We start from the raw sequence: 26029 nt of genomic DNA, 5'->3' as shown, positions 1-26029 counted from the left end.
CTTCCCGATCCCACCCCGTGGCCCTCACCCTCATTCTAGGTTGACGCCCCCTCCCAGCGCTCCCAGCGTAGGGCAGAAACCTGGGAGCCCCCTCCCCCAACCAGAGACCCCTCCTCTAATGGCCCGGCTGCTCTCGCCCCACCACTCGGCCGGGGCCCTAGCAGGGGGCGGGGGCGCAGCTGCTCCAGAGGCGGCTCGGCCCCCTCCAGAGGCTCCCCGCCCCGCCCGGGATGGGGATCGGAGAGCGGATCCCAGCCGGGGGCGCGTCCCCTCCCTCGCGCGCCCTCCTCCCTCCCACCCGCGCACACAAAGACGACACGCGCGGACCGAGGCGCGTGCGGCCGCTCTCCGCGGGGCAGCGGTGCTCACACAGCGCACGTCCCGGGGGACAGACAGGGGTCCCGGGGGAAGGACCAGGGAGCGAGGAACTGGGTACAAGGAGGCCATACCTACAGGCGCGCAGCTGCGGCCGAGCGGGCTGGGGCGCCGGCTGAGCGCTGCCGGTACCGCGGCCGGGCTCCCCGGACCCGGTGGCTCATGGCCCGCGGCACACTGGGCTCCCTCTGGGAGGGAGCTGGCGACGGTGGCGGCTGCTCCCTCCCTGGTTCACCGTCTCTAAGGCTCGTGCGCTCCTCGCGGTCCCGGCGCGTTCCCCGCGCGGCTCTCCGGCAGCCGAGCTCCGCGCGCTCCGAGCCCAGCCCCGCGCGGCGCGCCCCCCGCCCGCAAGGCGCGCGCCTCCCGGCCCCGCCCCCGCCGCGAGCCCCGCCCCCGCCCCCGCCGCGAGCCCCGCCCCGCCGGCCCCCTCACGCCTTCTGGCTCCGTCCCCTCCAGCCCCTCCTTGCGCGGCTCAGGCCCCGCCCCCGCCGCGCCCCCAGCCCTCCGCGGAGCCCGAGCTGCGCCGGCTGCCGGTGCTTGCTCGCTTCCCGCAGCTGCGTTGCCGAGACTGCCCGGCCCTGGGGCCCGGAGAGAGGGGTCAGGAGCCGGCTCCGAGTCGCCCCATCTGGACCGGGGTCCTCGTGTCGCAGAGCCGGTCCCAGGCCAGGCGCGGGACTCCCGCTCCTCCTCGCGGAAGCGACCTCTCGAGCCCGGGGTGGTGGTAGCCCCGGGAGCGCGGCTCGTGGGGCCGGGGGGGTGTCCTGCGTGGCGGCTGTATGGGGCGCGGAAGCCCTCGAAGCGCCCCTCGGGTGACGGGTGCTTCGCGGGAGCCGCCGCTGTGGCCAGACCCTCCGCAGCGGGGACAATGGGAGCCTGGAGGAGGCCTGGATGTCGCAACTGGGGAAGTCGACGTCTGGTTCTCATAAATCCCGAGGGCGCCACCACGCCCCCTCCTTCCAGCCCTCCGGTGCGGGAAATCGCCCCCGGGACACAGCGCGGGACGGCCCCCAGAGCGCTGTGTTCCCACCACCCAGCCTTCGCTGTGATGGGGGCCTGATGCCACCCGGAGAGGTGTCAGAGATCATAGAGGGGCGATGAGGGGCCACAGCCCTGGCACCTCGCTCACCCCTTCCTGGCTCCAGAACTCGCCTGCGTTAGGGCAGAGACCAGTCGGGCTAAGGAAACAGTCCCGCTGGGCTTTGCGGGGCACTTGTGGCCTGACCCCTGGTGCTGAGGGGTCAGGTGGCCAGGCCGCTGGTGGGGGGGCTCTGGGAGCCTTCCTGAAAGAGGTGCAGGGGGCTCAGCAGGACTGGAAGAGGTCCGAGAGAGGAGGGAGGGCTTCAGTGGGGGCAGAGGTGTGGAAAGGGCCGCTGAGAGATGAGAGTAATCTTGCTCCTGGAGATAGCAGTGGGGGACCCCTGGGTGTCTTCTCCACTCATCTCACTCCCTGTCCCCTGCCCCCACCTCTGGCGGTTCTGTCCTGGTCTCCTTGCCAGCTAGAGCTGCCTCCATTTGTCACCCTCCCGGGCCCAAACTGACCTCTGACCTTTCCCAGAGCCATTTCCCATCTCTAATTTTCCAGGAGACTGGACAGACAAGGATTTTTATCCCCTTCTTAGGGATGGAAAGGTGGGGCTTCCAGAGGTGAAGTGGAGGCGACAGAGCCCTCACCTGCTGCCCAAAACCCCGGTGCTGCCCTCCACGGGGCCATGGAAGCCAGGCAGGCCCCTTCCCTGCCCCACATCTCCGCTCTGTTCCCTCCGCAGGACCAGGCCAGCAGACACTTTAATGAAAGCTTCGGCAGTGGGCCAGCCCTCGATTGGAGTTGCACACAGGCCTGGATGCCTGGCTGGGAACCAGGACACCTATGAATGAGGCTGGGAAGGGGGAGGAGGGGGTGCCCGACAGCGGGAGAGAGGGAGGCTCCATACATGGCCTGGTTGTGGTCTCCACCCTCCCGGGAGAGGGGAGAGCCCCCGCGGTGGACTAACCTGGTTCAGAGTAGTGGGCTGAACTCCACTGCTGGGATGACAGTGGCCAGAGAGCGTCCTGAGATCAGAAGCCATGGGCAGGACAATAGCTCGGATCCATCCCCAGGGAGGAGGAAGTGGGGAGGAGCTGGCAGCAGAGCGCCTGGGACCCACAAGGAGGAACTGATGGAGATGTGGAAGTAGCTGTGGGGGTGGAGGGGGCGTGGTTGGCCAAAAGCAGCTGTCACCTCGCTGGGGATAGGAATGAGGGTCAGGGAGGAAAGGACCCATTCTGGGTCCCTGAGGGCAGGAGGCTCAGGGGGCTTGGAAGTCCTGATGGGGGAGATGATGAGGGGTGCTGGGACTGGGACCCCAAAGAAAGGCCCCTGGATACACATGCTTTAGACTGTTCAGAACTAAAACGGAGACAGAGGTAGCCCAGGGGACCCTGGCCTGGTGGGCTGCAGTGGGGGACCTGGGTTTGCCGCCAGTCTCATGGGCCACCTGGACAATGGGTTAATGCACCCACTCCAGACCCAGAGCATGTATTCCTCCATCGGGGGCTGGGCTGGCGGTGAGGTGGCCCAGAACCTGTGGCTCAGGGGGGCTCCCATGCAAGGCTGGTGCTCAGGGGGATTGGTAGGCATGGGCTCTGCAGCCCCTGGCAGGCGAGGGCCCATGGGAAAGGGGAGCACAGAAAGGGAAGCAGAGATTCCCCAGGAACTGACGTGGACCAAGACACGTCATACACCCAGCCACAGCCTGAAAGGTGGTTTTTTGTTTTTTTTTTTTTGAGACGGAGTCTCACTCTGTCACTCAGGCTGGAGTGCACTGGCGCGATCTCGGCTCACTGCAACCTCCGCCTCCCAGGTTCAAATGATTCTCCTGCCTCACCCTCCTGAGTAGCTGGGATTACAGGCATGTGCCACCATGCCCGCCCAGCTAATTTTTTATTTTTAGTAGAGACGGGGTTTCACCACGTTGGTCAGGCTGGTTACGAACTCTTGACCTCAAGTGATCCACCTGCCTCGGCCTCCCAAAGTGCTGGGATTACAGGTGTAAGCGACTGCGCCTGGCCCCGGGTGGGTTTGGAATAAAGGAATGGGTTTCCCTTTTTGATGGTGCTGCTTGTCCGCTCAAAAGCACTTGGGGGACACTGGATCTGGGTTTCAGCAGAGCTCTGAATGTGCTCATGGAATTCCTGGAGATGAGAAGAGGGGGAAGAATGTTCTGTATGCCCAGCTGTGAGGCCAGCCCCAGCTCTCAGGGGTGGCACTGCAGGTGTCCCCACCAGCCTCCTGTCCCTCCAGCGTACCAGAGCACAGGGCACCAGGATGGCTGCAACCGTGGTTTATTTCAAATGTGCAAAGCTAAATATGCAACTACAAATCTAACTTAGGAAGGCCTGCCAGTGGCCCTGAGAGGTGGCCGTGCGAGGGTGGTCCACAGCCAGTTCTGATTGGCTAGGACATGCTTGGACCCCTCAGACCAGTCCATGAGTCTGAAGAGACTGAGGCTCCGGGGCTCATCAGAGACTCTTCCTTACCTAGAAACCAGAATATCTTGCTAAAGAAGAAAGCAGAAATCACATGGGTCTGGGGGCCGGGAGGGGGTAATAGAAACTGTTCCGCTGACTGGGGCTCTCTCTCGGGGTGCAGTGGGGGAGGGGGCAGACTCTGTCAAACCTCATATACTCTGCGGGGTGGGGCTGGTGCCAAAGGCAGACTAGGGGTACTGGACTCAAAGCCTGCTGTCCTGGAAGGAAGTGCCTTCCACCTCTTACGGGGCATGGGGAGATCCTAGGGGAGCCCAAGAGGATCGCAGTGCAGACAGGTCCAAGCTGGATTAACCACAGCTGGAATCGGTGGTCACCCAATCAGCCTCGCAGCTGAGGGACCTCTGCCACCAGGGCTAGAGGTCAGGCTGCGGGCAGAGCCCTAGCCTGAGGTGGGGGCTGAGAGGGTCTCTGCAGCTTAGCCTGGCCGGGCATTGGGGGCTGGCTCTCAGGACCTAGTGGGCCTGATGTGACCGAGACATTCTTTCAAGGGGACCCGAGGGGACCTGGGGCCTCTGGCAGCTGCTGGACAGCGGATAAGAGCAGTTTCCATGAGGGATTCTTCGGGGGAGACTAAGTGATTAGATGCACTGAGCAGTCAGGGGTGGAGGTGCAGCTGTCACTGTCACGGGGCAGGTGCCGGGGTGTCACTGCCACAAGTCACCAGCCGCCGCCCCGTTGTCATTCTCGTGGAACTTGTGCAGGTGGTCGGCGAACCTGGGGGACACGGGAAGGTTTGTTGAGACCGAGTGTGTGTGTTGGGGAAAGGGGATGTGTATCTTGTGATGGGGTGGGGCTGGGGGGTGGGCACTGGGAGTGAGGGTAGGGGGAGGGCCAGAATGGGGGGCTGTGATGGAGGGCTAAGGAGTAGGGGACATGAGGCAGGAACTCAGGGGTATTGCAGGGGGTTCTGGGAGCTGGTTGTGGGGCTGAGGGGGGGCCCAAGTAGGGGTCCTCACTTCTTGGCGCAGAAGGTGGCACAGTCCCTCTCCACGCTCTCGCTCCATGCCAACTTGTAGAGCACCTGGCCAGATGGAGACACGGTGAGCTGCCCGTTCGCCTCAAGGTCACCCCTGCAGCCCACCCATGGCCCCTGGGCCTGGCCTGGGACATAAAGGTTCTCGAGCCCCAGGCTCCGGGGCGGGTGGGCCTTAGACATGCTCCTGCACCTGCCGTTTCTGCAGATGGTCAGATGGGCCCAGACACAGAGGCACCTCCCGGAATATTGTGGGACAACACCTGGAAGGGCCAGGACCCACTGGGCCCTGGGGTCAGAGCTGGAGCCCAGGTTAGCCCTGTAGGGGCCATCTTGACTGTGCTGGGGACAGGACTCCCCAAGGCTGGATCCTTCCAGAGACACAGCCTTCCACCCCTCTTCTCCCCCAACTTGGCAGACATGGAGGCCCTTACCTGCTAACTAGAACACCCCTCTGCAGCTGAGGAGGTTAGTTCAAGATGCCCCTTCCCTGTGCAGCCTTCATGACTGTCCCTTGGTGGAGTTCATTAGAACTGCTCCCTTCCCATTCCATCCCTTCTTCCTATGAAGCCCCTCCAGGACCAGTCCCAGATGCGATCAGCCAGGCCTCTTTCACGGAGCGGCCTGGCTGGTGCCCTGGCCAGAGGTCCCAGTGGGGTGGGTCCTTCTCGTCCCTGGGGTGGGCCAAGGCTCTTGAAGGGGAGAGGTGTGGCCTCTAGCTGGGGATGCAGCTTGGGGTAGGTCCAGGGGCCAGGCCACCGTAACAGGCCCGTGCTGCCCTGGAGGTCAGGGGTAGGGGTGGTGAAGGTGCCCCTGGCCTGCCCGTGTGCACACTCACCAGGAAGACCAGGCAGTGCAGGAACAGTGTGTAGAAGAAGCCGATGGTGCGTGCCATCTTGTTGGAGAGAACCAGACGCCCCTGGGAGCAAGGAAAGGGTGAGTGGGGATGGGGCCGGCCTCACCCACCCCTGCAGGGCTACCTGGGCTTCACAGAAAGGGCCCTAGGGTGGCAAGGGGAAGGAAGGGGCAGGAAGCTGGGCCTCCCATTCTACCATTATGGGTGAGAGACAAGTGCTGCTGTAATTCTTTTTTTTTTTTTTTGAGATGGAGTCTCACTCTGTCACCCAGGTTGGAATGCAGTGGTACGATCTTGGCTCACTGCAACCTCTGCCTCCTGGGTTCAAGCACTTCTCCTGCCTCAGCCTCCTGAGTAGCTGGGATTACAGGCATGCGCCACTATGCCCAGTTAATTTTTGTATTTTTACTAGAGATGGGGTTTCACCATGTTGGCCAGGCTGGTCTCGAACTCCAGACCTCAGGTGATCCACCCACCTCGGCCTTCCAAAGTGCTGAGATTACAGGCGTGAGCCGCCGTGCCCGGCAACTGGAATTCTTTAAAAAAAATGTTTTTGAGACAAGGTTGCCCAGGCTGGAATGTAGTGGTCATAGCTCACTGCAGCCTTGACTTTCTAGGTTCAAGTGATCCTCATCCATCAGTTTCCTGAGTAGCTGGGACTACAGGGACTGGCTGGGACTACAGCACACCATCGCACCAGGCTAATTTTATTTTTTGTAGAGACAGGGTCTTACTGTGCTGCCCAGGCTGGTCTCGAACTCCTGGGCTCAAGCAATCCTCCCGCCTCCTAAAGTGCTGGGATGACAGGTATGAGCCACCAGGCCTGACTCTAGGCTGCAGGAATTCTGAGGAATGGCCCCACTGCAGCTCAGTTCAGAACCTACTGCTATGAAACATGCTCTCAGAGGATCTGCCTGGGAAGGGGAGAGACCCTGTCCCAGATCACACAGCCACTCTTGGCAGGGCAGGTGGCTCCTGCAGCCTGGGCTGCAGGGCAGGTGAAGAAGTGGCTGGAGACAGAGGCTCAGGCCTGTCCGGGGACGGGGCGGGTAGGCGCAGGGACTCACCATGCTGAGGGTGGCCTTGTCCCAGGGACTCAGGCTCAGGTACTTCCTCTGCCGCTCCTGCACAGGGAGGGACAATCAGGAAAGGACCCCAGAGGACCTCACAGACCCTGGCTTGTGGCAGAGAGCGGGGCCTGGCCAGCCACAGGCCACCGTCTCGCTGTTCTTGCAGACCTCCAGGGGGCTGCCGGGGTGCTGCCGGGGGCTTCCCTGGGTGCACAGTCTACTCAGTGTGACACAGATGTCCCCTGACATCTGTGAGAGCCTCTCCCCACCTCTGCAGCCGTCCATTCTGCCCACGGGAAAGTTCTCCACGGGCAGAGCTTCTGCAGTCTGGGTGGGGGTGGGGAGTTGTAGGGTGGGGTCCCCACCATGGATCGCCCGACTCTGGGAGCTGTAACTGGCTCTTCCTTGTCTGCCTGTCCCCCAGATACACTGCAGGTTAACCCAGCCACTGCCACACACCCTCAGGTAGCCATTGGCAGGTGTTCCTGAATGGGCCCTGGGCCTACATCGCACCGAAGCGGTGGGGAGGCTGTCTTCGCCGGGGGGCTCCTGGCCTGAGGGGCCAGGGTGTGCAGGGCTGGTGTGGCAAGGCTGGCTCAGAGCACCCAGACGAGGGCAGCTGGAGGGGAGCCAGGGAAGGCCAAGTGCTCAGGGATGGGGGCCAGGTGATGAGGGCACCCCTGGACTTCCCTGGGCTGATGCCCCTTCCCTCCCCTGCCCAGGCTGGGCTCACGAACCCGCTTGCTGAAGGAGGAAAAGGGGTCCAGGCGCTCCTCGTACTGGGACGAGTACCGCAGCTCCGTGTCATCACTGCTGCTGCCCTGCACAGACCAGGAGGGGAAGAGACCCAGTCAGTGCCCTGGGGCCCAGTGGGAAGGGCAGGAGCCCAGGGGAGCCTCAGTTTCCTCATCTGCAAAAAGGGAGGTGGGGGAGGGAGCCCTAGATCCCAGAGGTGGGAGGAGAGGATGCTGGGTTGACAACGTGAATGTGGCTGGTGCCTCCTGCCATAGGGGCATGGAGCTACCCATGGGGTCAGGGCCACAGCGCCTCTGGGCACGGATGGGGAACTGAGGCCCAGGCAGGACCGGGCGCAGGTGCAGGAAGGTGGGTCTGCTGGGAGTGTGGGGGTAGTCATGGGGGCAGGCAGGCACCTGGGAGAGGAGACTCTCCCCTCCTCAGCTGGCCACCCAGAGCCAGGCTGGTGTGCAAGGTCTGAGTGCCCTCTGGTGGCCGAGGAGTGGCTGTGATGGGTGGGGACAGGGTTGGTGGCTGCTGGGCCAGAAAGGGAGAGGGAGAGGTGAATCCCTGCCTTACTATGCCCCATGCTCTCCTGTTACTCACAGAAAAGGTTTCCTGGCATGGGGTGGGGGGCTGCGAGAAGCCACACACAGGCCTCCCTAGCCCAGAAGAACTCGGCAAGTGAGTTTTTGATCCACTCTCTTCGTTGCATTTTTTATTATTGCTTGCTTGCCTATTTATTTATTTATTTATTTATTTATTTGAGACAGAGTTTAGCTCTGTAGCCCAGGCTGGAGTGCAATGGCGTGATCTTGGCTCACTGCAACCTCCACCTCTCAGGTGCAAGCGATTCTCCTGCCTTAGCTGCCTGAGTAGCTGAGATTACAGGTGCATGACACCACACTCAGCTAATTTTTGTATTTTTAGTAGAGATGGGGTTTCACTATGTTGGCCAGGCTGGTCTGGAACTCCTGACCTCAAGTGATCCGCCGGCCTCAGCCTCCCAAACTGCTGAGATTACGGGCATGAGCCACCACGCCTGGCCTATTTATTTTTATTTTTTGGAGGCAGGGTCTTGCTCTGTCACCTGGGCTGGAGTGCAGTGGCTGGATCTCAGCTGACTGTAGCCTCTATCTCCTGTTCTCACGTGATCCTCCCACCTCAGCCTCCTGAGTAGCAGGGACCACAGGCACATGCCACGATGCCTGGCTAATTTTTGTATTTTTAGTAGAGATGGGTTTCCCTATGTTGGCCAGGCTAGTCTCAAATTCCACCTCCCTCGGCCTCCCACAGTGCTGGGATTACAGGCATGAGCCACTGTGCCCTGCCTTTCTGGCTAGTTTTTTTTTTTTTTTTTTTTTTTTGAGACAGAGTTTTGCTCTTGTTGCCCAGGCTGGAGTGCAGCGGCGGTGCGATCTTGGCTCACTGCAACCTCCGCCTCCCGGGTTCCAGCGATTCTCCTGCCTCAGCCTCCTGAGTAGCTGGGACTATGGGCGTGCGCCACCATGCTCAGCTATTTTTTTTTATTTTTAGTAGAGACGGGGTTTCACCGTGTTGGCCAGGCTGGTCTCGAACTTCTGAGCTCAGGCAATACTCCTGCCTTGGCCTCCCACAGTGCTGGGATGACAGGCGTGAGGCACCATGCCTGGCCCTTCTGGTCAGTTTTTATGAATGAATCTGGACAGGGGCTCCACTCTATGGGCTTCTCCCAGCTCAGGGAGGGCAGCTAGGAGGCAGGTGGGTGGGTGGGTGGGGAGATGTCGGAAGGCCTCAGGGGGCGTCTGGGGCCCAGTGCTGCCCAGCAGGTCTTGGCCCCCGACCCTCCCACCTCCAGAGCCCTGATTGGCCTCTCTCCCTGCCTGGTCCACCTGAAGCTGAGGCCAGGGGAGGGCCCTCACCCGGCCAGGGTAGCTCTGCAGGAACTTGATCTTCTCAAAGAGCTTGATGTTGTCAGCGCGCAGGCTGTCCAGCTCGCTCTGCAGGGCCTGGAGGGTGTGCTGGGCCAGGCGGTTCTCCTGTGGGGGGAGGGGCAAAAAGAGCGGTGGGGGAGAGGCCTCCGTGCTGGCACAGGTGCTGCTCTGCCTACCTGGAGTAAAGCCTCTTCTGTGCCCACAGCTTTCTCCTTGACCTGCCTGACTCTGTAAAGCTGCCCCTTCCCCCACTGTGGCCCCACCCCAGGCAGAAGTCAGGGATCTTGGATCAGGTTTCTTCATATGTATTACGTTGATGCAAATGTAATCGTGGTTTTTGTCCTTAGAAGTAATGGCAAACACCATGATTACATTTGCATCAACCTTAATATATGACAGAGCAAGACCCTGTCTATATGTTTTATTTCATTTTTTATTTTTATTATTGTTATTTTTTTGATACGGAGTTTCGCTATTGTTGCCCAGGCTGGAGCTCAATGATACAATCAATCTCAGCTCACTGCAACCTCCGCCTCCTGGGTTCAAGCGATTCTCCTGCCTCAGCCTCCCAAGCAGCTGGGATTATAGGCATGCACCACCACGCTTGGGACAGGGTTTTACCATTTTGGTCAGGTTGGTCTCGAACTCCTGATCTCAGGTGATCCACCCACCTCTGCCTCCCAAAGCGTTGGGATTATAGGCATGAGCCACTGCGCCTGGCCCCTGTCTATATATTTTAGAGACAGGGTCTTGTTCTATCACCCAGGCTAGAATAAAGTGGCATGATCAGAGCTCACTGCAGCCTCAGCCTCGTGACTCAAGCGATCCTCCCACCTCAGCCTCCCAGGTAGCTGGGAGTATAGGCTCACACCAGCATGCCCCGCTACTTTTTTATTTTTGCAGAGACAGGTCTCACTGCGTTGCCCAGACTGTTGTCAGACTTCTGGGCTCAAGCAATCCTCCCACTTCAACCTCCCAAAGTGCTGGGATTACAGGCATGAGCCACGATGCCTGGTCAGATTTCTTCATACTTTTTTTTTTGTCATTGGTGTTAGCCTTTTAAAGACTATTATTGAGATATAATACCCATAACATAAACATCAGCATTTCAAAATGTACAGTTCGGTCATTTGTATTCACAATGTTATGCAACCATCCCCACTGCCTAATTCCAGAACATTTAAAATCACCCCTGAGCTCAGGCAATACTCCTGCCTTGGCCTCCCACAGTGCTGGGATGACAGGCGTGAGGCACGATGCCTGGCCCTTCTGGTCAGTTTTTATGAATGAATCTGGACAGGGGCTCCACTCTATGGGCTTCTCCCAGCTCAGGGAGGGCAGCTAGCAGGCAGGTGGGTGGGTGGGTGGGGAGATGTCGGAAGGCCTCGGGGGCGTCAGGGGGTAAGAAACCCCAAATCTGCCAGCAGTCACTCCCCATTTCCTCCTCCCCTATTGCCTGGCAATCGGCAGTCTCCTTTCTGTCTCATGGATTTGCCTATACCGGATGTTTCATATACATGGAATCACATATATGTGGTTTTAATATTTGCCAATCTAAGGGCAAGGTGAAATGGAATCTCATGTTTCAATGTATTCCAATGCTTGAATAAGTGTTTCTTTCACACTATTCAAAATTCAAGTAGTGGCCAGCGTGGTAGCTCATGCCTATAACCCCAGTATTTTAGGAGGCTGAGGTGGGCAGATTATCTGAGGTCAGGAGTTCAAGACCAGCCTGGCCAACATGGAGAAACCCTGTCTCTACTAAAAATACAAAAATTAGCTGGGTGTGATGGCGGGCACCTGTAATCCCAGCTAGCCTGAAGGCTGAGGCAGAAGAATCGCTTGAACCTAGGAGGTGGAAGTTGCAGTAAGTGGGGATTGTGTCACCGCACTACAGCCTGGGCAACAGAGCAAGACTCCGTCTCAAAAAACAAAAACAAGGCCAGGCGCGGTGGCTCACGCCTGTAATCCCAGCTCTCAGAGAGGCAGAGGTGGGAGGATAGCTTGAGCCCAGGAGTTTGAGACCTGCCTGGGTAATAGAGCGAGACTGTTCTCCACAAAAAGGAAGAAGAAGAAGAAGAAAAAAAAGACGAAACAAAAACAAACATAACCAAAATTTGAGCAGTACAAAAAAGTATACGACAGTATGGTGCTTCCTTTAAAAACGTTAAACATAGAATTACCATAGGATCCAGTAATTCCACTTCTGGGTAGATAACCAAAAGAATTGAAGGCAGGGACTTGGAGAGATATTTGTACACCCATGTTCACAGCAGAATTATTCGCCACAGGCAAAAGGTGGAAGCAACATAAATGAATAGGTAAATGGATAAACAAAATGTGGTCTATATGCACAATGAAATATTCTGCCTTAAAAAGGAAGGAAACTTATTTATTTATTTATTTATTTATTTTGAGATGGAGTTTTGCTCTGTCACACAGGCTGGAGTGCAGTGGTGCGATCTTGTTGGCTCACTGCAACTTCTACCTCCCAGGTTCAAGCGATCCTCCTGCGTCAGCCTCCCAAGTGGCTGGGACTACAGGTGGCCGCCACCACACCCGGCTAATTTTTGTATTTTTAGTAGAGAGGGGGTTTCTACCTGACCATGTTGGTCAGGCTGGTCTCAAACCCCCGACCTCAAGTGATCTGCTTGCCTCAGCCTCCCAAAGTGCTGGGATTACAGGCGTGAGCCACCGCGCCCGGCTCACCCTGCATTCTTTTTGTTTGTTTTGAGACGGAGTCTTGCTCTGTCGCCCAGGCTGGAGTGCAGTGGCGCGATCCTGGCTGCCTGTAAGCTCTGCTTCCCAGGTTCACGCCATTCTCCTGCTTCAGCCTCCCGAATAGCTGTGACTACAGGTGCCTGCTACCCCGCCTGGCTAATTTTTTGTATTTTTTTTTTTTTTTTGAGACGGAGTCTTGCTCTGTCGCCCAGGCTGGAGTGCAGGGGTGTGATCTCAGCTCACTGCAAGCTCCACCTCCTGGGTTCACGCCATTCTCCTGCCTCAGCCTCCTGAGTAGCTGGGACTACAGGCGCCCGCCACCTTGCCCGGCTAGTTATTTTGTATTTTTAGTAGAGACGGGGTTTCACCGTGTTGGTCAGGATGGTCTTTATCTCCTGACCTTGTGATCCGCCCACCTCGGCCTCCCAAAATGCTGGGATTACAGGCGTGAGCCACCGCGCCTGGCCAAGTTTTTGTATTTTTAGTAGAGACAGGGTTTTACCGTGTTAGCCAGGATGGTCACCCTGCATTCTTGCAGCGCCACTGCCTGGCTTAAATCCTTCCTTGGCGCCCCTCCCTGCAGATTGAAGGCCACGCCTCCCAGCCTTGTAGGAGTGCACTCGCCTGGCAACTTGTTTCGTCTTGTTTCCTGCAGCCCTGGAATGATCTGTGCTCCCTTCTGGCTCACTGGCCCCCGTCTCCTCTACTGTGAGCGTCTGAGTCTTCTTTCAAAGCCCAGTGTGGCATGACCTCCTCCAGGAAGCCCTCCCTGACTGCACAGAACAAATCTCCTCCCCGTGAGGTTTACAGTCTGTGCTGCATCTCTCTCCTGAAAGCCTGTGTGTTCCCCCACCGTGTCCTTGGGCCCAAGGAGCATCGGGGAGAGAAGGATGTGACTCACGGCCTCAAGCTCCTGGTTCCGGGCACGGAAGCGCTCCCTCTGGCTGGAGATGATGGAAAGCAGTGAGTCCACCTGGCCCTCTGGGAGGGCGCCGCTGGCTGGTGCCGCAGGTCCTAGTAGGTAGAGGAGGGTGTCTTGGGGTGACAGGAGGCGGAACCCAGCAGGGGGCCCTTTGGGGTGGGTCCCCCAGCCCCAAAGGGGCTGACCAAATGCCATGGGGTAGAAGCCACATGGTGTCTGACCCCCTGGTGCTGGGCAGGTCGGGGAAGGGGAGGGGACAGCCAGGGGAACCGGGGAGCGTGAGAATGGATGGCAGGGGCTGGCCTGACAATAGGAACCCTGAGAAGGGCCCAGCTCCCCCATCTGCTCTGTCAGAGGGCCAGGCCCCTCCCGGTCACTCTGTCCTTGAATCTGAGACCTTTGCAGCTGTCAGACTAGGCCTATAGCCCCCTGGGGAAGCAAAGCCCCCTGGGGAAGGAGGGGAACTGGGGAGGCATGGGCACACCCCCAGTATTCTGGTCCAGCAGCCTCAGGTTCTGTCCTCAATACCCAAGGAGGCCGCCTTCCCCCCACCACATGGACCTCCAGCTGCACTGCAGCAGTGAGGCCTGGCTGACCACCACCCACCAGCCTTTCACAGGCCACTGGCAGGGCCGAAGGGTCAGGACCCCAAGATGGGGGGTGTCAGGCTAATATCCAGAAAGGCAGGTTGGGGGCTCATTCACCTTTTTGTTTTTTAGAGACAGGGTTTTGGTCTGTCGCCTGGGCTGGAGTACAGTGGCACCATCATAGCTCACTGCAGCCTCCAGTTCCTGGGTTCAGGCGATCCTCCCACCTCAGCCTCCAAAATAGCTGGGACTACAGGTGTGCGCCACCACACCTGGCCTTATCTGACCCTTCAAAGGTTGCTGCTGCATTGCAGGCGTGGGGGCCTGACCTTCTTAGAGGAAGCGATTGCTCTTTGGGGATCTGGGTTCTCAGGCGGTATCACCTGTCTCCTCTTCCCGCCTCCTCCCTCCTCCCATGGGTCAGGCCTCTCCTTACCGTAGAATAGGGCAGTGGCCTCTTTGATGGGCTCCGGAATCTTCTCCAGGCGGTGCTCGGCGGCACCCTGCAGGTGACAGGAAGCGATGAGGAGGTGCCTCCACACAGTGGGCATGGAATATTCCCTTTCAGCATGGCCAAGGCAGATGGCAGGGTGGGTGTGGCAAGGAGTGGGTGGGACCGTCCGGGATGCAGGCTGGCTGCAGGAGGGCCTGGACCTGGACACATGGTGTGGGCTACCAAAGAGACGGCTGGGCCCCGAGTCACTCCTGAGGCCAGAGTTCAGCGGCAGTGGGGCTCTCCTTGCGGCCACGCAGCTTTGACATGCATCAGACACCTGGCCTCCCTGGCCCTGCAACCAGCCTGCCTCATGACCTGGGGAAGCCCAGACTTCTCTCCCGGACTCACATTATGACCTCTATAGAAGGGGACATGGGCGAGGAGATGCCCTCCCTGGGCTCTTTATGCCCCAGCCTGCTGTGATCTCTGGGCTCCAGGTTCTTTAGCTGGGAGATGGGTACATGGTCCTGGCCTTGCCTCTGCCCCTGCTCTCAGGGCAATGCCTGGAAAGAGGGGCCTCTGTGCTACCGCTAGGAAGTCCTGTGGCCTCTGGCCCATGGCCTGTCACCCCAAATCGGGGGCAGGGTGGTATTCCTGGAGTAAGCAGGGAGAACACAATGGTTTTAGGTGACAGCCCTTCTGGGTTGTCACCAGCTGCCTGATACACAGGCTTATCTGGGAAGTCAGCGTTTGCAGAGGCTAAAATAACCCTGGGCAGGCAGCGAGGCTGGCACGGGGCAGGGGGGTGGGCTCACCTCGGCATCGGGCCGCTGGATGGACTGAATGATGCTTAGGTCCTGCTCCAGGCGGGCGATCAGCTCTCTCTGCTCAGTGGCCGTGGCCACAGCCTCAGTGACACGGACCTGCAGCTCCGCACAGCGTCCTGTGGCCAAAGGAAGACATGGCCGTCAGAGGGAGCCTGGTGGGACGCTTGGTGCCCTCCCCTGGTTCTGCCTCTCCAACCCACAGTCTGGAAGCAGGGCCGCCTGCATGCTGTGAGAGCGCTGGCTATTCCCTCCCAACTCACCTCTGCCTAGAAGACCCCGTTAGACCTAGGGTCTCCTCCAGGAAGCCCTCCCTAACTATCACTCCTGGCCCCAAGCACTCTCTGGATTGTTGAAATCCTCTGGGTAGGAGAAGGGACTCAGGTCAGGGATTAGGAGAAACCAGTGCAACGTGGCTCTGCCCACGGCCGTCTGGGGGGCCCTGGCCATGCCCTTTCCCTCTCTGGGCCTCACTTTGCTTGTCATGCAGGGGCAAGGAGGCTCAAGTTGCTTCCATAGCTGATGTTCTGAGATAATGTCCAGTGGGAAGCCGGGGGGGGTAGGAGAGGCAGAGAAAGCCATGGGGGGGTGCAGGGAGGGTGCGTAGGGTCCCACCTCTGGGTTGACAGCAGAGGTGCCTCGTCCCACCCCCAACAGAGGCTCCAGCTGCAGTGGTGGGGGCTGCGTGGTCCCCAAGGAGTCCCCCGACCCACAGCCCTGTCCGTTTCTCCCTCCCCCAGGTGCCAGGGTTGTCTTTACAACAAAGCATCCAAACTGTGACTTTCCTGCCCTGCAGGAGGGTGAGAGACACTGGGGAAGGGCCCCAGACCCGAGCACGCATCTCCAGGCAGGACTTCAGTGACCCAGGAGCCAGGCAACCCTGAGGGTGAGGTTTGGCCCTGTTTCTGGTTGACTGTGCGACTCACGGCCACTGGATCCCCCTTTCTGGTCCCAAATGGTGACAACAAACCTCATTTAGGGTGAGCTGTTGGGGCTGCAGAGAGGGAGACGGAGGCCTGAGACCTAGGACGCTGTCCTTTGGGGTAGGCTGCACAGCCGCCAGGGGGCACTGTGGCCTCGGAAATGCACAAAGGCTGCAGGCTGTGGGCAGTGCCAGGGAAATGCTGTGTGCGGCCCTCTTGGTGGACTTGTCCCTGACTGCGCAGCCCACTAACCGGCTGTCATACCTGCCCTGGCTGGGCTCAGCGTCCTGGGCCAGGATGGGGCAACCCAGTCTCACCCCGACATGCTCCTGGGTTCCCCGCACACCAAGCCCTTATAGATGAGTGACAAAAGACGATTCACATTTTACAGTCGAAGAACAGAGGCTTTCCAACCTGGGACCAAACCCAAGGCATCCACCCCCAGCTCTGTCTAAGCCCTTGCCCACACCAGAGTCTCGCCTCGTTCAGGCCCCGAAGGGATTTCTTATTTTATTTTATTTTCTTGAGACAGAGTCTCACTCAGTCATCCAGGCTGGAGTGCAGTGGCTCCATCTCGGCTCACTGCAACCTCCGCCTCCAAGGTTCAAGCAATTCTCCTGCCTCAGCCTCCTGAGTAGCTGGGACAACAGGCACCTGCCACCATGCCCAGCTAATTTTTGTATTTTTAGTAGAGACCGGATTTTGCCATGTTGTCCAGGTTGGTCTCGAACTCCCAACCTCAAGTGATCTGCCCGCCTCAACCTCCCAAAGTGTTGGGATTACATGTGTGAGCCACCATGCCGGGCCTCCAAATGGATTTCTTCCTTCAGACATTCACTGAGTCCCTGGGTACCTGGCAGGAAGGTGGTGCCTGCGGAAGTGAGGAGGGGATGAGGGAAGAGGCAGGACCTGAGGGCAGGACCTGGCCTTGGAGGGAGGACTGTCAGGGGCAGGATTGGGGCTGGCCATGGGTCACCTGCAGGGACTTTAAGGAGACCCTAAATGGAGGGGTCCAGATAGACGACAAATGCCATGCCCTCCTGGCCTGGGTGCAGAGTTCTTGGGCCCTGGCCTGTGGGATGGGATGGAAGAGCCGGCCACGCATGCTTAGGAGGGGAGGTGGATAGCAGTTGTGAGATATAGGAAGAGGAAACCACCAGAAAGCTAATGGGGCCTTGGGTCACATTAATAGAGGTGAAGGGCCTAGACCAAGGGAGGGGATTCTTCAGTTTGGTCACAAACAAGAGCACATCCAAGAACTGTGCTGGGACTGATCCCATGGGGACGGCCTCCTGGAATAAAAGGAGGGCGTTAAGCCCCAACAAGGCTCAGGGAAGCCGCATCCCACCTTAGGGATGAAGGCCTGGGGGACAGAGAGACAGGGCTGAGATGGGGAACCTTTGCAGAGGCGACTTTTGCCCAGCCAGAGTGAGCCTTTGTCCCTGGAGGTGTGGCCTGGCAAGAGGGGTGGATAAAAAGCGGCTGAGATGACTCCTTGCAATGCCTGTTTTATCTGCCCCCAGTCTGTGGCCACCTCAGTGCAGTCTTGGTCAGGTCCCAGGGCCTGCAGCTCCCAGCGCCATCCGTAGGCACCGGGGATATGATGGGGTGCGTGGGCCTGGTCCCTGTACACTTGTTACTGTGCCTGCTCCTGCAGGGGAGGGCACACGGTCCCGCTGTGCATGTATGTGACATTCTGTGCAGGTGTGAGCACCCTGGCTGCAAACCCTCTATCCTAGGCTGCCCCAGTTCCCAGCTGGTGGCCCGCTATCCTGGAAAGGTCCCATGTGTTAAGCTGGCCTGGAGGCCCGGCCATTGGCACTGCTGCAGACGCTCTGGGCATTGGGTTAGCTCCTGAGGGGGTCTCGGGGTGCACGGCTGAGTGGTTGGGGGAGGCCATCCCTGAAGAGGTGGCTTTGGGTAATAGGAGCACAGGTTGGATGCACGGGCAGCAGAACTGGGGGATGGCTGCTCGTAAGGCAGAGAGAACAGGCTGGGTAAGACAGGGCAGCAGAGGCTGGCAGGCAGTGAGATTGGACGGAAGGCTCTGGGTAGAGGGGGTTGGATAAGGAACCGGAGGCTGCTGGGGACAGGATCTGGACACTGTCCCAGAGCCCAGCTGGATCCCAGCAGCAACCAGAGCTGTGCTTTGAAACTGTCACTCCACGCTGGGAGGACGCGAAGGCCAGGAGACTGACTGCGCAGGCTTCCCCAAGAGAGGGGCCTCAATGAGAGAGGGACAGGGCCTCACCGGCCACGGGAGGGCCCCCTATCCCCCACCGGCTGCCTCGCCCTGCCTCCTCTGCTGGAGGCTGGAATGCGCAGTTGGGGACATTGGGATCACATCCACAGTGGCCACTTGATGTCAAGTCCAGAACTGGGCTTGCATTCTGGCCCTGCCTTTTATGAATTTCACGACCTTCGGCAAGTTCTTCAACCTCTGGAGTGCAGAGCTCTGGGGTGAGGCCACAGAAGGAGCTGGAGAGAGAGCTGTGGACCCCATTGCTGTGCAGAACCCAGGTGGGGAGGCCCGGGCCTGGCCCCGTGTGGGGGGAAGGGGTGGGCAGCTGCCTGGCTTGGCTCCAGTATGCACGAAGGTGCTTGTGAACGGCTAAGGGCATGCGTGTGGTGGGGGTTGGACCTGTGGACCTCAGGCTGGAGATGCAGGTTGAGGAGATCTAGGGCCCCAACAGTCAGAGCTTGGAAGAGTTTGGGGGGCTTGGAAGAAGACAGGAAGATGAGGGAAAGTTTGGAACTTCTCAGAGACTGGTACCATGGTTGTGACTAAATGCTGTAATGAGTTAAGACTTTGGGGCTGGGTGCAATGGCTCACGCCTGTAATCCCAGGTCTTTGGGAGGCTGAGGCGGGCAGATCACCTGAGGTCGGGAGTTTGAGACCAGCCTGGCCAACATGGTGACACCCCATCTCTACTAAAAATACAAAAAAAAAAAAAAAATTAGCCGGGCATGGTGGCGGGTGCCTGTAATCCCAGCTACTTGGAAGGCTGAGGCAGGAGAATCACTTGACCCGGGGAGGTGGAGGTTACGGTGAACTGAGATAGCGCCACTGCACTCCAGCCTGGGCATAAGAGCAAAACTCCATCTAAAAAAAAAAAAAAAAAAAGACTTTGGGTACTGTTGGGAAGGCATGATTGTATTTTACAATGTGAGAAGGACATGAGATTTGGGTGAGGGGGGCAGGGGTGGAATGATATAGTTTGGATATTCACCCCTGTCCACTTCTCATGTTGAAATGTAATCAAGCCAGGTGCAGTGGCTCTTGCCTATAATTCCAGCACTTTGGGAGGCTGAGGATGGAGGATCACTGGAGCCCAGGAATTCGAGACCAGTCTGGGTAACACAGAAAAACCCCGTCTCTACAAAAAACAACCCACAAAAAAATTAACTGGGTGTGGGGGTGTAGCTGTAGTCCCAGCTACTAGGAGGCTGAGATAGGAGGATCACCTGAGCCCAGGAGGCAGAGGTTGCAGTGAGCGTGATCGCGCCACTGCACTCTTGCTTGGGTGACAGAGTGAGACCCTGTCTCAAAAAAGAAAAAAAGCCGGGCGCGGTGGCTCAAGCCTGTAATCCCAGCACTTTGGGAGGCCGAGATGGGCGGATCACGAGGTCAGGAGATCGAGACCATCCTGGCTAACACGGTGAAACCCCGTCTCTACTAAAAAATACAAAAATCTAGCCTGGCAAGGTGGCGGGCACCTGTAGTCCCAGCTACTCTGGAGGCTGAGGCCCGAGAATGGTGTAAACCCGGGAGGCGGAGCTTGCAGTGAGCTGAGATCCGGCCACTGCACTCCAGTCCCGGTGAGAGAGCGAGACTCCGTCTCAAAAAAAAAAAAAAAAAAGAAAAAAGTAATTAATCCCCAGTGTTGGATGTGGTGCCTGGTGGGGGGTGTTTGGGGGACGGGGTGGGTCCCTTCTGGCGCAGTGCCGTCTCTGGCTTAGGGATCTGGTTGTTAAGGAGTGTGGCACCTCCCCTACCCCCATTCTCTGTCTCTTCCTCCTGGCCTCGCCATGTCTCACGCCTGCTCCCACTTTGCCTTCTGCCATGAGTAAAGGCTCCATCGCCTTCCCAGAAGCCAAACCGATGCCAGTGCCACGCTTCTGGTACAGTCTGCAGAACCATGAGCCAATGAAACCTCTTTTCTTGCTAAATTACCCAGCCTCAGGTATTTCTCTATCGCAATGCAAGAATGGCTAATACAGAAAATCAGGGGTGGTGGACAAGTCCTGAGAGAGTGCTGCCATGAGTGTGGCCAGAGCCTCAGGGGGTGACCCATGAAGGGGGTCCCGCAAAGACCCTGAGAAGAGGCGGCAGGAGGCAGGGGAGACACCAGGAGGATGCATGTGAAGGCACCAAGATGAGGCAGGAGGGTCAATGAATACGGAGGGTCAGGGGGTCAGAAGCTACAGAGAGGCTGAACAAGGTGAGGGCGTCGTCGTCGGGGTGGTGAGGGTGTGCAGGGCTGCAAGGCACAGCCCGATGGGCAGAACTGGTGGAAGGGGGGTAATGTGTGCCCGAGAGGGGATCTTGAGAAGCATGGAGTGTGTGGAATGGACCATAAGCAACCCGGAAACCCAAGAGAGAGGGACATACTTTGTTTAGGGGAGAGAGGGATGACAGGTGATGGGTGGATAAGTGAGCATAAGACAGGGAAACGGGCTCAGAAAAGGATTCTGTGGGGCAAGGGCCCAATACGGTCCCCTTCCCCTCAGGAAAGACTAGGACCTCATCCTTCTGAGAACCCAGAAAGACATCCTAGAGAGGGCACCTCACAGAGAGGAGGAGGGAATCAAAGCATCTTTAAGGTCAAGACTTCAGGAAGGCCGGCGCTGTGGCTCACGGCTGGAATCCAGCACTTCGGGAGGCAGAGGTGGGAGCATCGCTGGAGCTCAGGTGTTTGAGACCAGGCTGGGCAACATGGCAAAACGTCATCTCTACAGAAAAATACAAACATTAGACAGGCATTGTGGTGTGCACCTGTGGTCCCAGCTATTCAGGAGGCTAAGGCGGGAGGATTGCTTGAGTCCAGGAGTTCGAGGCTGCAGAGAGCTGATTGCACCACTGCACTCCAGGCTGGGTGATAGAGCAAGACCATGTCCCCCTCTGCCCCACGCCCAAAAAAAGTCTAGGCATGATTTCTGATTGCAAAAGGATTGAACGCAGAGATTTATCATAGCAAGGCCAGTGGCGTTGTACCTATAGTTTTCCTGAAGGTGTGGGGGGCCCCTGTCTTTTTTTTTATTTTTTTTGAGACGGAGTTTCACTCTTGTCACCTAGGCTAGAGTGCAATGGTATGATTTCGGCTCACTGCAACCTCTGTCTCCCAGGTTCAAGCGATTCTCCTGCCTCAGCCTCTCAGGTAGCTGGGATTACAGGCATGCGCCACCACGCCTGGCTAATTTTTGTATTTTTAGTAGAGACAGGGTTTCGTCACGTTGGCCAGGCTGGTCTTGAACTCCTGACCTCAGGTGATCCACCTGCCTCGGCCTCCCAAAGTGCTGGGATTACAGGCGTGAGCCACCACGCCCAGCCGCCCCTGTCTTATTAAATCACTTGCAGGCAAGGCAGGAATGGTGGAGACGCTTGGTGCACATGGTATCCTCTGCTAGGAGGACACTGAGGGGGGCCGAGCTGCTGCCTCATCCACCCCTCCCTGCCTCTGCACCTGTAGATCCTGCCAGTAGCCACACGTGACCACGGAGCCCCCTGGCCAGCTCCCCATGCCTACAGGTGCTGGCTCCTCACCCCTACGCAATGGGGTCTCCAGCAGTGCCACCCTCTCCTGCAGCACCAGCTCTTGCTTCTCTCTTCTACATGCATGCAAGCATGTTCTCCTAGCAGGCATGTACACATGCACACACGCCCCTTCCCTAGATCCCACTCCGGCAAAACTCTTTGAAGAAGCTGTCTCTTCTCAAGCGTCTAATTCCACTCCTCCAATTCCTCAAGCCCTTCCCATCAGACTCTGCTGCCCCCCACGCCGACTGTCCTTGCCAAGGTTCCTAATGACCTCCGCACATTGCCACGTCCTTGTTTTTCGACTCTCATCTGAGCTGCTGTGTTAGCAGCTAGTTTCCAGGTCACCGACCCTCCTGGGCCTCCTCCCCCAGCTGGCTGCTCTGTCCCTATTTCCTTGACTGGTCCTTGCCCTCCCTGCTAAGCTTCTTGCTGCTGCTGCACAGGGACTGTCTGCAGATGCCTCACTCTGCCTTCTCATCCGCTCTGGCCATGTGGGATGCCATTGACAAGCCGATAGCTCCCCAGTGTGGGACTCCAGTCCACGCCTCTCCTTGGATTTATCTTCTACTTGTTCTTCTACTGGAATTTCAACCTTTATGGGTTTGCATTTCAGCCTGATCCCTTCCTCCCCAAGTCTGCACTCCCTGAACCCAAGTGTGGACCCCTGTAGCCCAGCCCCGGGAGGTGACATCTGCAGGGCTAGGCAAAGACCCCCTTCCCGGCCTGACCCAGCTCTCTGCCACTCTTCAGTGGCTCAGAACAAACTCCAGGAGGTAGTCTCACTCCTCTCCATCACTCCTGATGCTGAATCTGTCTTAAGTTTCTCTCTCTCTCTCCTTTTTTTTTTTTTGAGATGGAGTCTCACTCTGTCGCCCACGCTAGAGCGCAGTGGCGTGATCTCAACTCACTGCAACCTCCACCTCTTGCGTTCAAGAGATTCTCCTGCCTCAGCCTCCTGTGTAGCTGGGACTACAAGCATGAACCACCAAGCCCGGCTAATTTTTGTATTTTTAGTAGAAATGGGGTTTCACCATGTTGGTCAAGCTGGTCTCGAACTCCTGGCTTGAAGTGACCCACCTGCCTTGGCCTCCCAAAGTGTTGGGATTACAGGTGTGAGCCACTGCGCCTGCCTTAAGTCTCATTTTTGGCTCTGCCTTCAAAATATCTCCAGAATCCAGTCCCTTTTTACCACTGCTGCCACCTAGTCCGAGTCATGACCACCTCTAATTGCGATGATGGCATCAGCCTCCCATTGGCCTCCCTCTGCCACCTATGATCTGGGCACTAAGCAGCGGCCAGAGAGAGCCTTTTAAAAAGTTGGTTGGGTGCAATTGGCTCATGCCTGTAATCCCAGGACTTTGGGAGGCTGAGGCAGGAAGATTGCTTGAGTCCAGGAATTTGAAACCAGCCTGGGCAACATAGCCAGATTGTCTCTACAAAAAATAAAAATATTAGCCGTGTGTGGTGGTGCATGCCTGTCCCTGCTACTTGGGAGGCTGAGGCAGGAGGACTGCTTGAGCCCAGGAGCTCGAGGCTGCAGTGAGCAATGATCATGCCAGTGCCCTCCAGCCTGGGCAACAGAGTGAGACCCTGTCTCTTAAAAAAAAAAACAGTGACTAATCCCAGCACTTTGGGAGGCCGAGATGGGCGGATCATGAGGTCAGGTGATCGAGACCATCCTGGCTAACACAGTGAAATCCCGTCTCTACTAAAAAAATACAAAAAACTAGCCGGGTGTGGTGGCGGATGCCTGTAGGCCCAGCTACTCTGGCGGCTGAGGCAGAAGAATGGTGTAAACCCGGGAGGCGGAGCTTGCAGTGAGCTGAGATCCGGCCACTGCACTCCAGCCTGGGCGACAGAGCGAGACTCTGTCTCAAAAAAAAAAAAAAAAAATAGTGACTAGGTCAGACGTGGTGGCTCACACCTGTAATCCCAGCACTTTGGGAGGTCGAGGCAGGTGGATCACAAGGTCAGGAGATCGAGACCATCCTGGCTAACACGGTGAAACCCTGTCTCTACTAAAAATACAAAAAAATTAGCCGGGCGTGGTGGTGGGCGCCTGTAGTCCCAGGTACTTGGGAAGCTGAGGCAGAAGAATGGCATGAACCCGGGAGGCGGAGCTTGCAGTGAGCTGAGATTGCGCCACTGCACTCCAGCCTGGGTGACAGAGCAAGACTATGTCTCAAAAAAACAAAAACAAAAACAAAAAATTGTGACCTTGTAAGGTGCAATGGTTGCAAACAGCACCCTCCTCAGTAAAGTACATAGTCTGTTTCTTTCTTTTTCTTTCTTTTTTTAATTTGAGACAGATTTTTGCTCTTGTAGCCCAGGCTGGAGTACAGTGGGGTAATCTTGGCTCACTGCAACCTCTGCCTCCCAGGTTCAAGCGATTCTCCTGCCTCAGCCTCCTGAGTAGCTGGGATTACAGGCACCCACTACCATGCCTGGCTAACTTTTTTGTATTTTTAGTAGAGATGGGGTTTCATCATGTTGGCCAGGCTGGTCTCAAACTCCTGACCTCAGGTGATCCGTCCATCTCAGCCTCCCAAAGTGCTGGGATTACAGGCGTGAGCCACCATGCTCGACCAGGGCCCTTCCTGTTGGTATTCGAAGAGTCTGAATTTCTTGGAAAAGGCAGGAACTTCGGCAATGCCTGCTCAAGGCTGGGGCCAGGCTGTGTCTCCCCTGTCTATGGAGACTGGTCACTCCACACTGTATGAGTCAGTTGCTGATCAATGGTCCACTGGCCGGGAGCCCTGGCAACATCACCGTAGCTCTGTGGAGCCCTCCCAGTTCCCTGGTTGGGCCCGTACATGCGGGCCCAGGCCTCTGCCACCTCACAGGAATCAGTGATGAACTGAAGTAGACACCAGCAAGTTGTGTGCCTCCAAAGCTGGCATGCTAGGACTGTGGAGAGGAACAGCATATCCCCAGGCAGCCACTCGGAGGGGCTTTGAAACAGAAGCACACAGGACCATTGCAGACAATTCAAGCGCTCTAATATATCTCATCATCACGCCGTGCCACCCTGTCTATGTGCAATTGTGTTTCCTCAGAGCATCAAATAAGGAATGTGGCCGGGTACAGTGGCTCACGCCTGTAATCCCAGCACTTTGGGAGGCTGAAGCAGGCAGATCACTTGAGGTCAGGAGTTCGAGATCAGCCTGGCCAACATGGTGAAACCCCATCTCTACTAAAAATACAAAAAAAAAAAAAAAAAAGCCAGATGTGGTGGTGAGGACCTATAATCCCAGCTGCTTGGGAGGCTGAGGCAGGAGACTCGCCTGAACCCAGGAGGCGGAGGTTGCAGTGAGCCGAGATTGTACCATTGCACTCCAGCCTGGGTGACAGAGCCAGACTCCATCTTCAAAACAAAACAAAAAACAAATAAGGGGCCGGGCACGGTGGCTCACGCCTGTAATCCCAGCACTTTGGGAGGCCAAGGTGGGCAGATCACTTGAGGTCAGGAGTTCGAGACCAGCCTGGCCAAAATGGTAAAACCCCATCTCTACTGAAAATACTAAAAATTAGCTGGGCATCGTGGCGCGTACCTCTAATCCCAATTACCCAGGAGGCTGAGGCAGGAGAATTGCTTGAACTCAGGAGACAGAGGTTGCAGCCAGCCTAGATCGCGCCACTAAACTCTAGCCTAGGCAACAGAGAGAGACTGTCTCAAAAACAAAAGCAAGGAATGAGGCTCTGTTCAGACCCAGTTAACTGCGGGGACAGGAGAAAGGTCAAGGCTGAACCATTTGCCTGGAATGGGGGCATCGGCCAATTGCAGTCAGAGCATGAAATCTCACTCTCTTTTTCTGCCTCTGCAGCTAGCCCTGCAAAACCAGGTGCAATTGCAGTTTTGCTTAATTAAATCTCACTTTAGAAGCACGTGGGGAGGCCGGGCACAGTGGCTCACTCCTATAATCCCAGTACTTTGGGAGAACCAGGTAGGTGGATCTCCTGAGCTCAGACCAGCCTGGGCAACATGGTGAAACCCTGTCTCTACAAAAATTTAGCCAGGTGTGGTGGCTCACACCTGTGGTCCCAGCTACTTGGGAGGCTGAGGTGGGAGGGTTGCTTAAGCCTGGGGGGAGGAGGTGGCAACAGACTGAGACCCTGTCTCAACTTTCCGAGGAAAAAGACTTTGAGCAAACTTTTTTTTTTTTTTTTTAAGATTCAGGGTCTTGCTCTGTTGCCTAGGCTGGAGAGCAGTGGTGCCATTATAGATCACTGCAGCCTTGAACTCCTGGGCAGAAGTGATCCTCCCACCTCAGCCTCCAGAGTAGCTGGGACTACAGGCACATGCCACCATGCCCAGTTAATTTTTTATTTTTTGTAGAGATGGGGTCTCACTATGTTGCCCAGGCTGGTCTCAAACTCCTGCACTCAAGCAATCCTCCTGCCTTGACCT

The 26029-nt window shown here is 57.3% G+C and overlaps 2 protein-coding genes across 9 annotated transcripts in view; both read right to left on the bottom strand.

Moving 5' to 3' along the window:
- The window catches only part of SH2B2 (SH2B adaptor protein 2), a 37891-nt gene extending 35333 nt beyond the window's left edge, over nucleotides 1-2558 (bottom strand). For 2 of the 4 annotated variants that reach the window (XM_033192566.1, XM_033192571.1), the window contains exon 1: nucleotides 450-698. The gene's annotated coding sequence lies outside the window, so the exon portion shown is untranslated. Of the gene's footprint in view, nucleotides 1-449; nucleotides 700-2366 lie in introns of those variants that run through there. The other 2 variants (XM_033192567.1, XM_033192568.1) reach the window with 2 other exon arrangements.
- Nucleotides 2559-3680: 1122 nt separating this feature from the next.
- CUX1 (cut like homeobox 1) overlaps nucleotides 3681-26029 on the bottom strand; it is a 517458-nt gene continuing 495109 nt past the window's right edge. For 3 of the 5 annotated variants that reach the window (XM_033192563.1, XM_033192565.1, XM_033192561.1), the window contains 9 exons: nucleotides 14932-15059; nucleotides 14117-14183; nucleotides 13073-13185; nucleotides 9439-9555; nucleotides 7540-7623; nucleotides 6800-6856; nucleotides 5715-5795; nucleotides 4860-4924; nucleotides 3931-4617 (listed from right to left, as the gene is read on the bottom strand). In XM_033192563.1, the coding sequence (XP_033048454.1) occupies nucleotides 4548-4617; nucleotides 4860-4924; nucleotides 5715-5795; nucleotides 6800-6856; nucleotides 7540-7623; nucleotides 9439-9555; nucleotides 13073-13185; nucleotides 14117-14183; nucleotides 14932-15059 (782 nt within the window). In that variant the 3' untranslated portion in view covers nucleotides 3931-4547. Of the gene's footprint in view, nucleotides 4618-4859; nucleotides 4925-5714; nucleotides 5796-6799; nucleotides 6857-7539; nucleotides 7624-9438; nucleotides 9556-13072; nucleotides 13186-14116; nucleotides 14184-14931; nucleotides 15060-26029 lie in introns of all 5 variants that reach the window. The other 2 variants (XM_033192564.1, XM_033192560.1) reach the window with 1 other exon arrangement.

This window comes from Trachypithecus francoisi, unplaced genomic scaffold (assembly GCF_009764315.1).
Source record: "Trachypithecus francoisi isolate TF-2019V2 unplaced genomic scaffold, Tfra_2.0 Lachesis_group4, whole genome shotgun sequence".
Classification (NCBI taxonomy): Eukaryota; Metazoa; Chordata; class Mammalia; order Primates; family Cercopithecidae; genus Trachypithecus; species Trachypithecus francoisi.
This window is presented reverse-complemented; position numbering and strand designations above follow the sequence as displayed.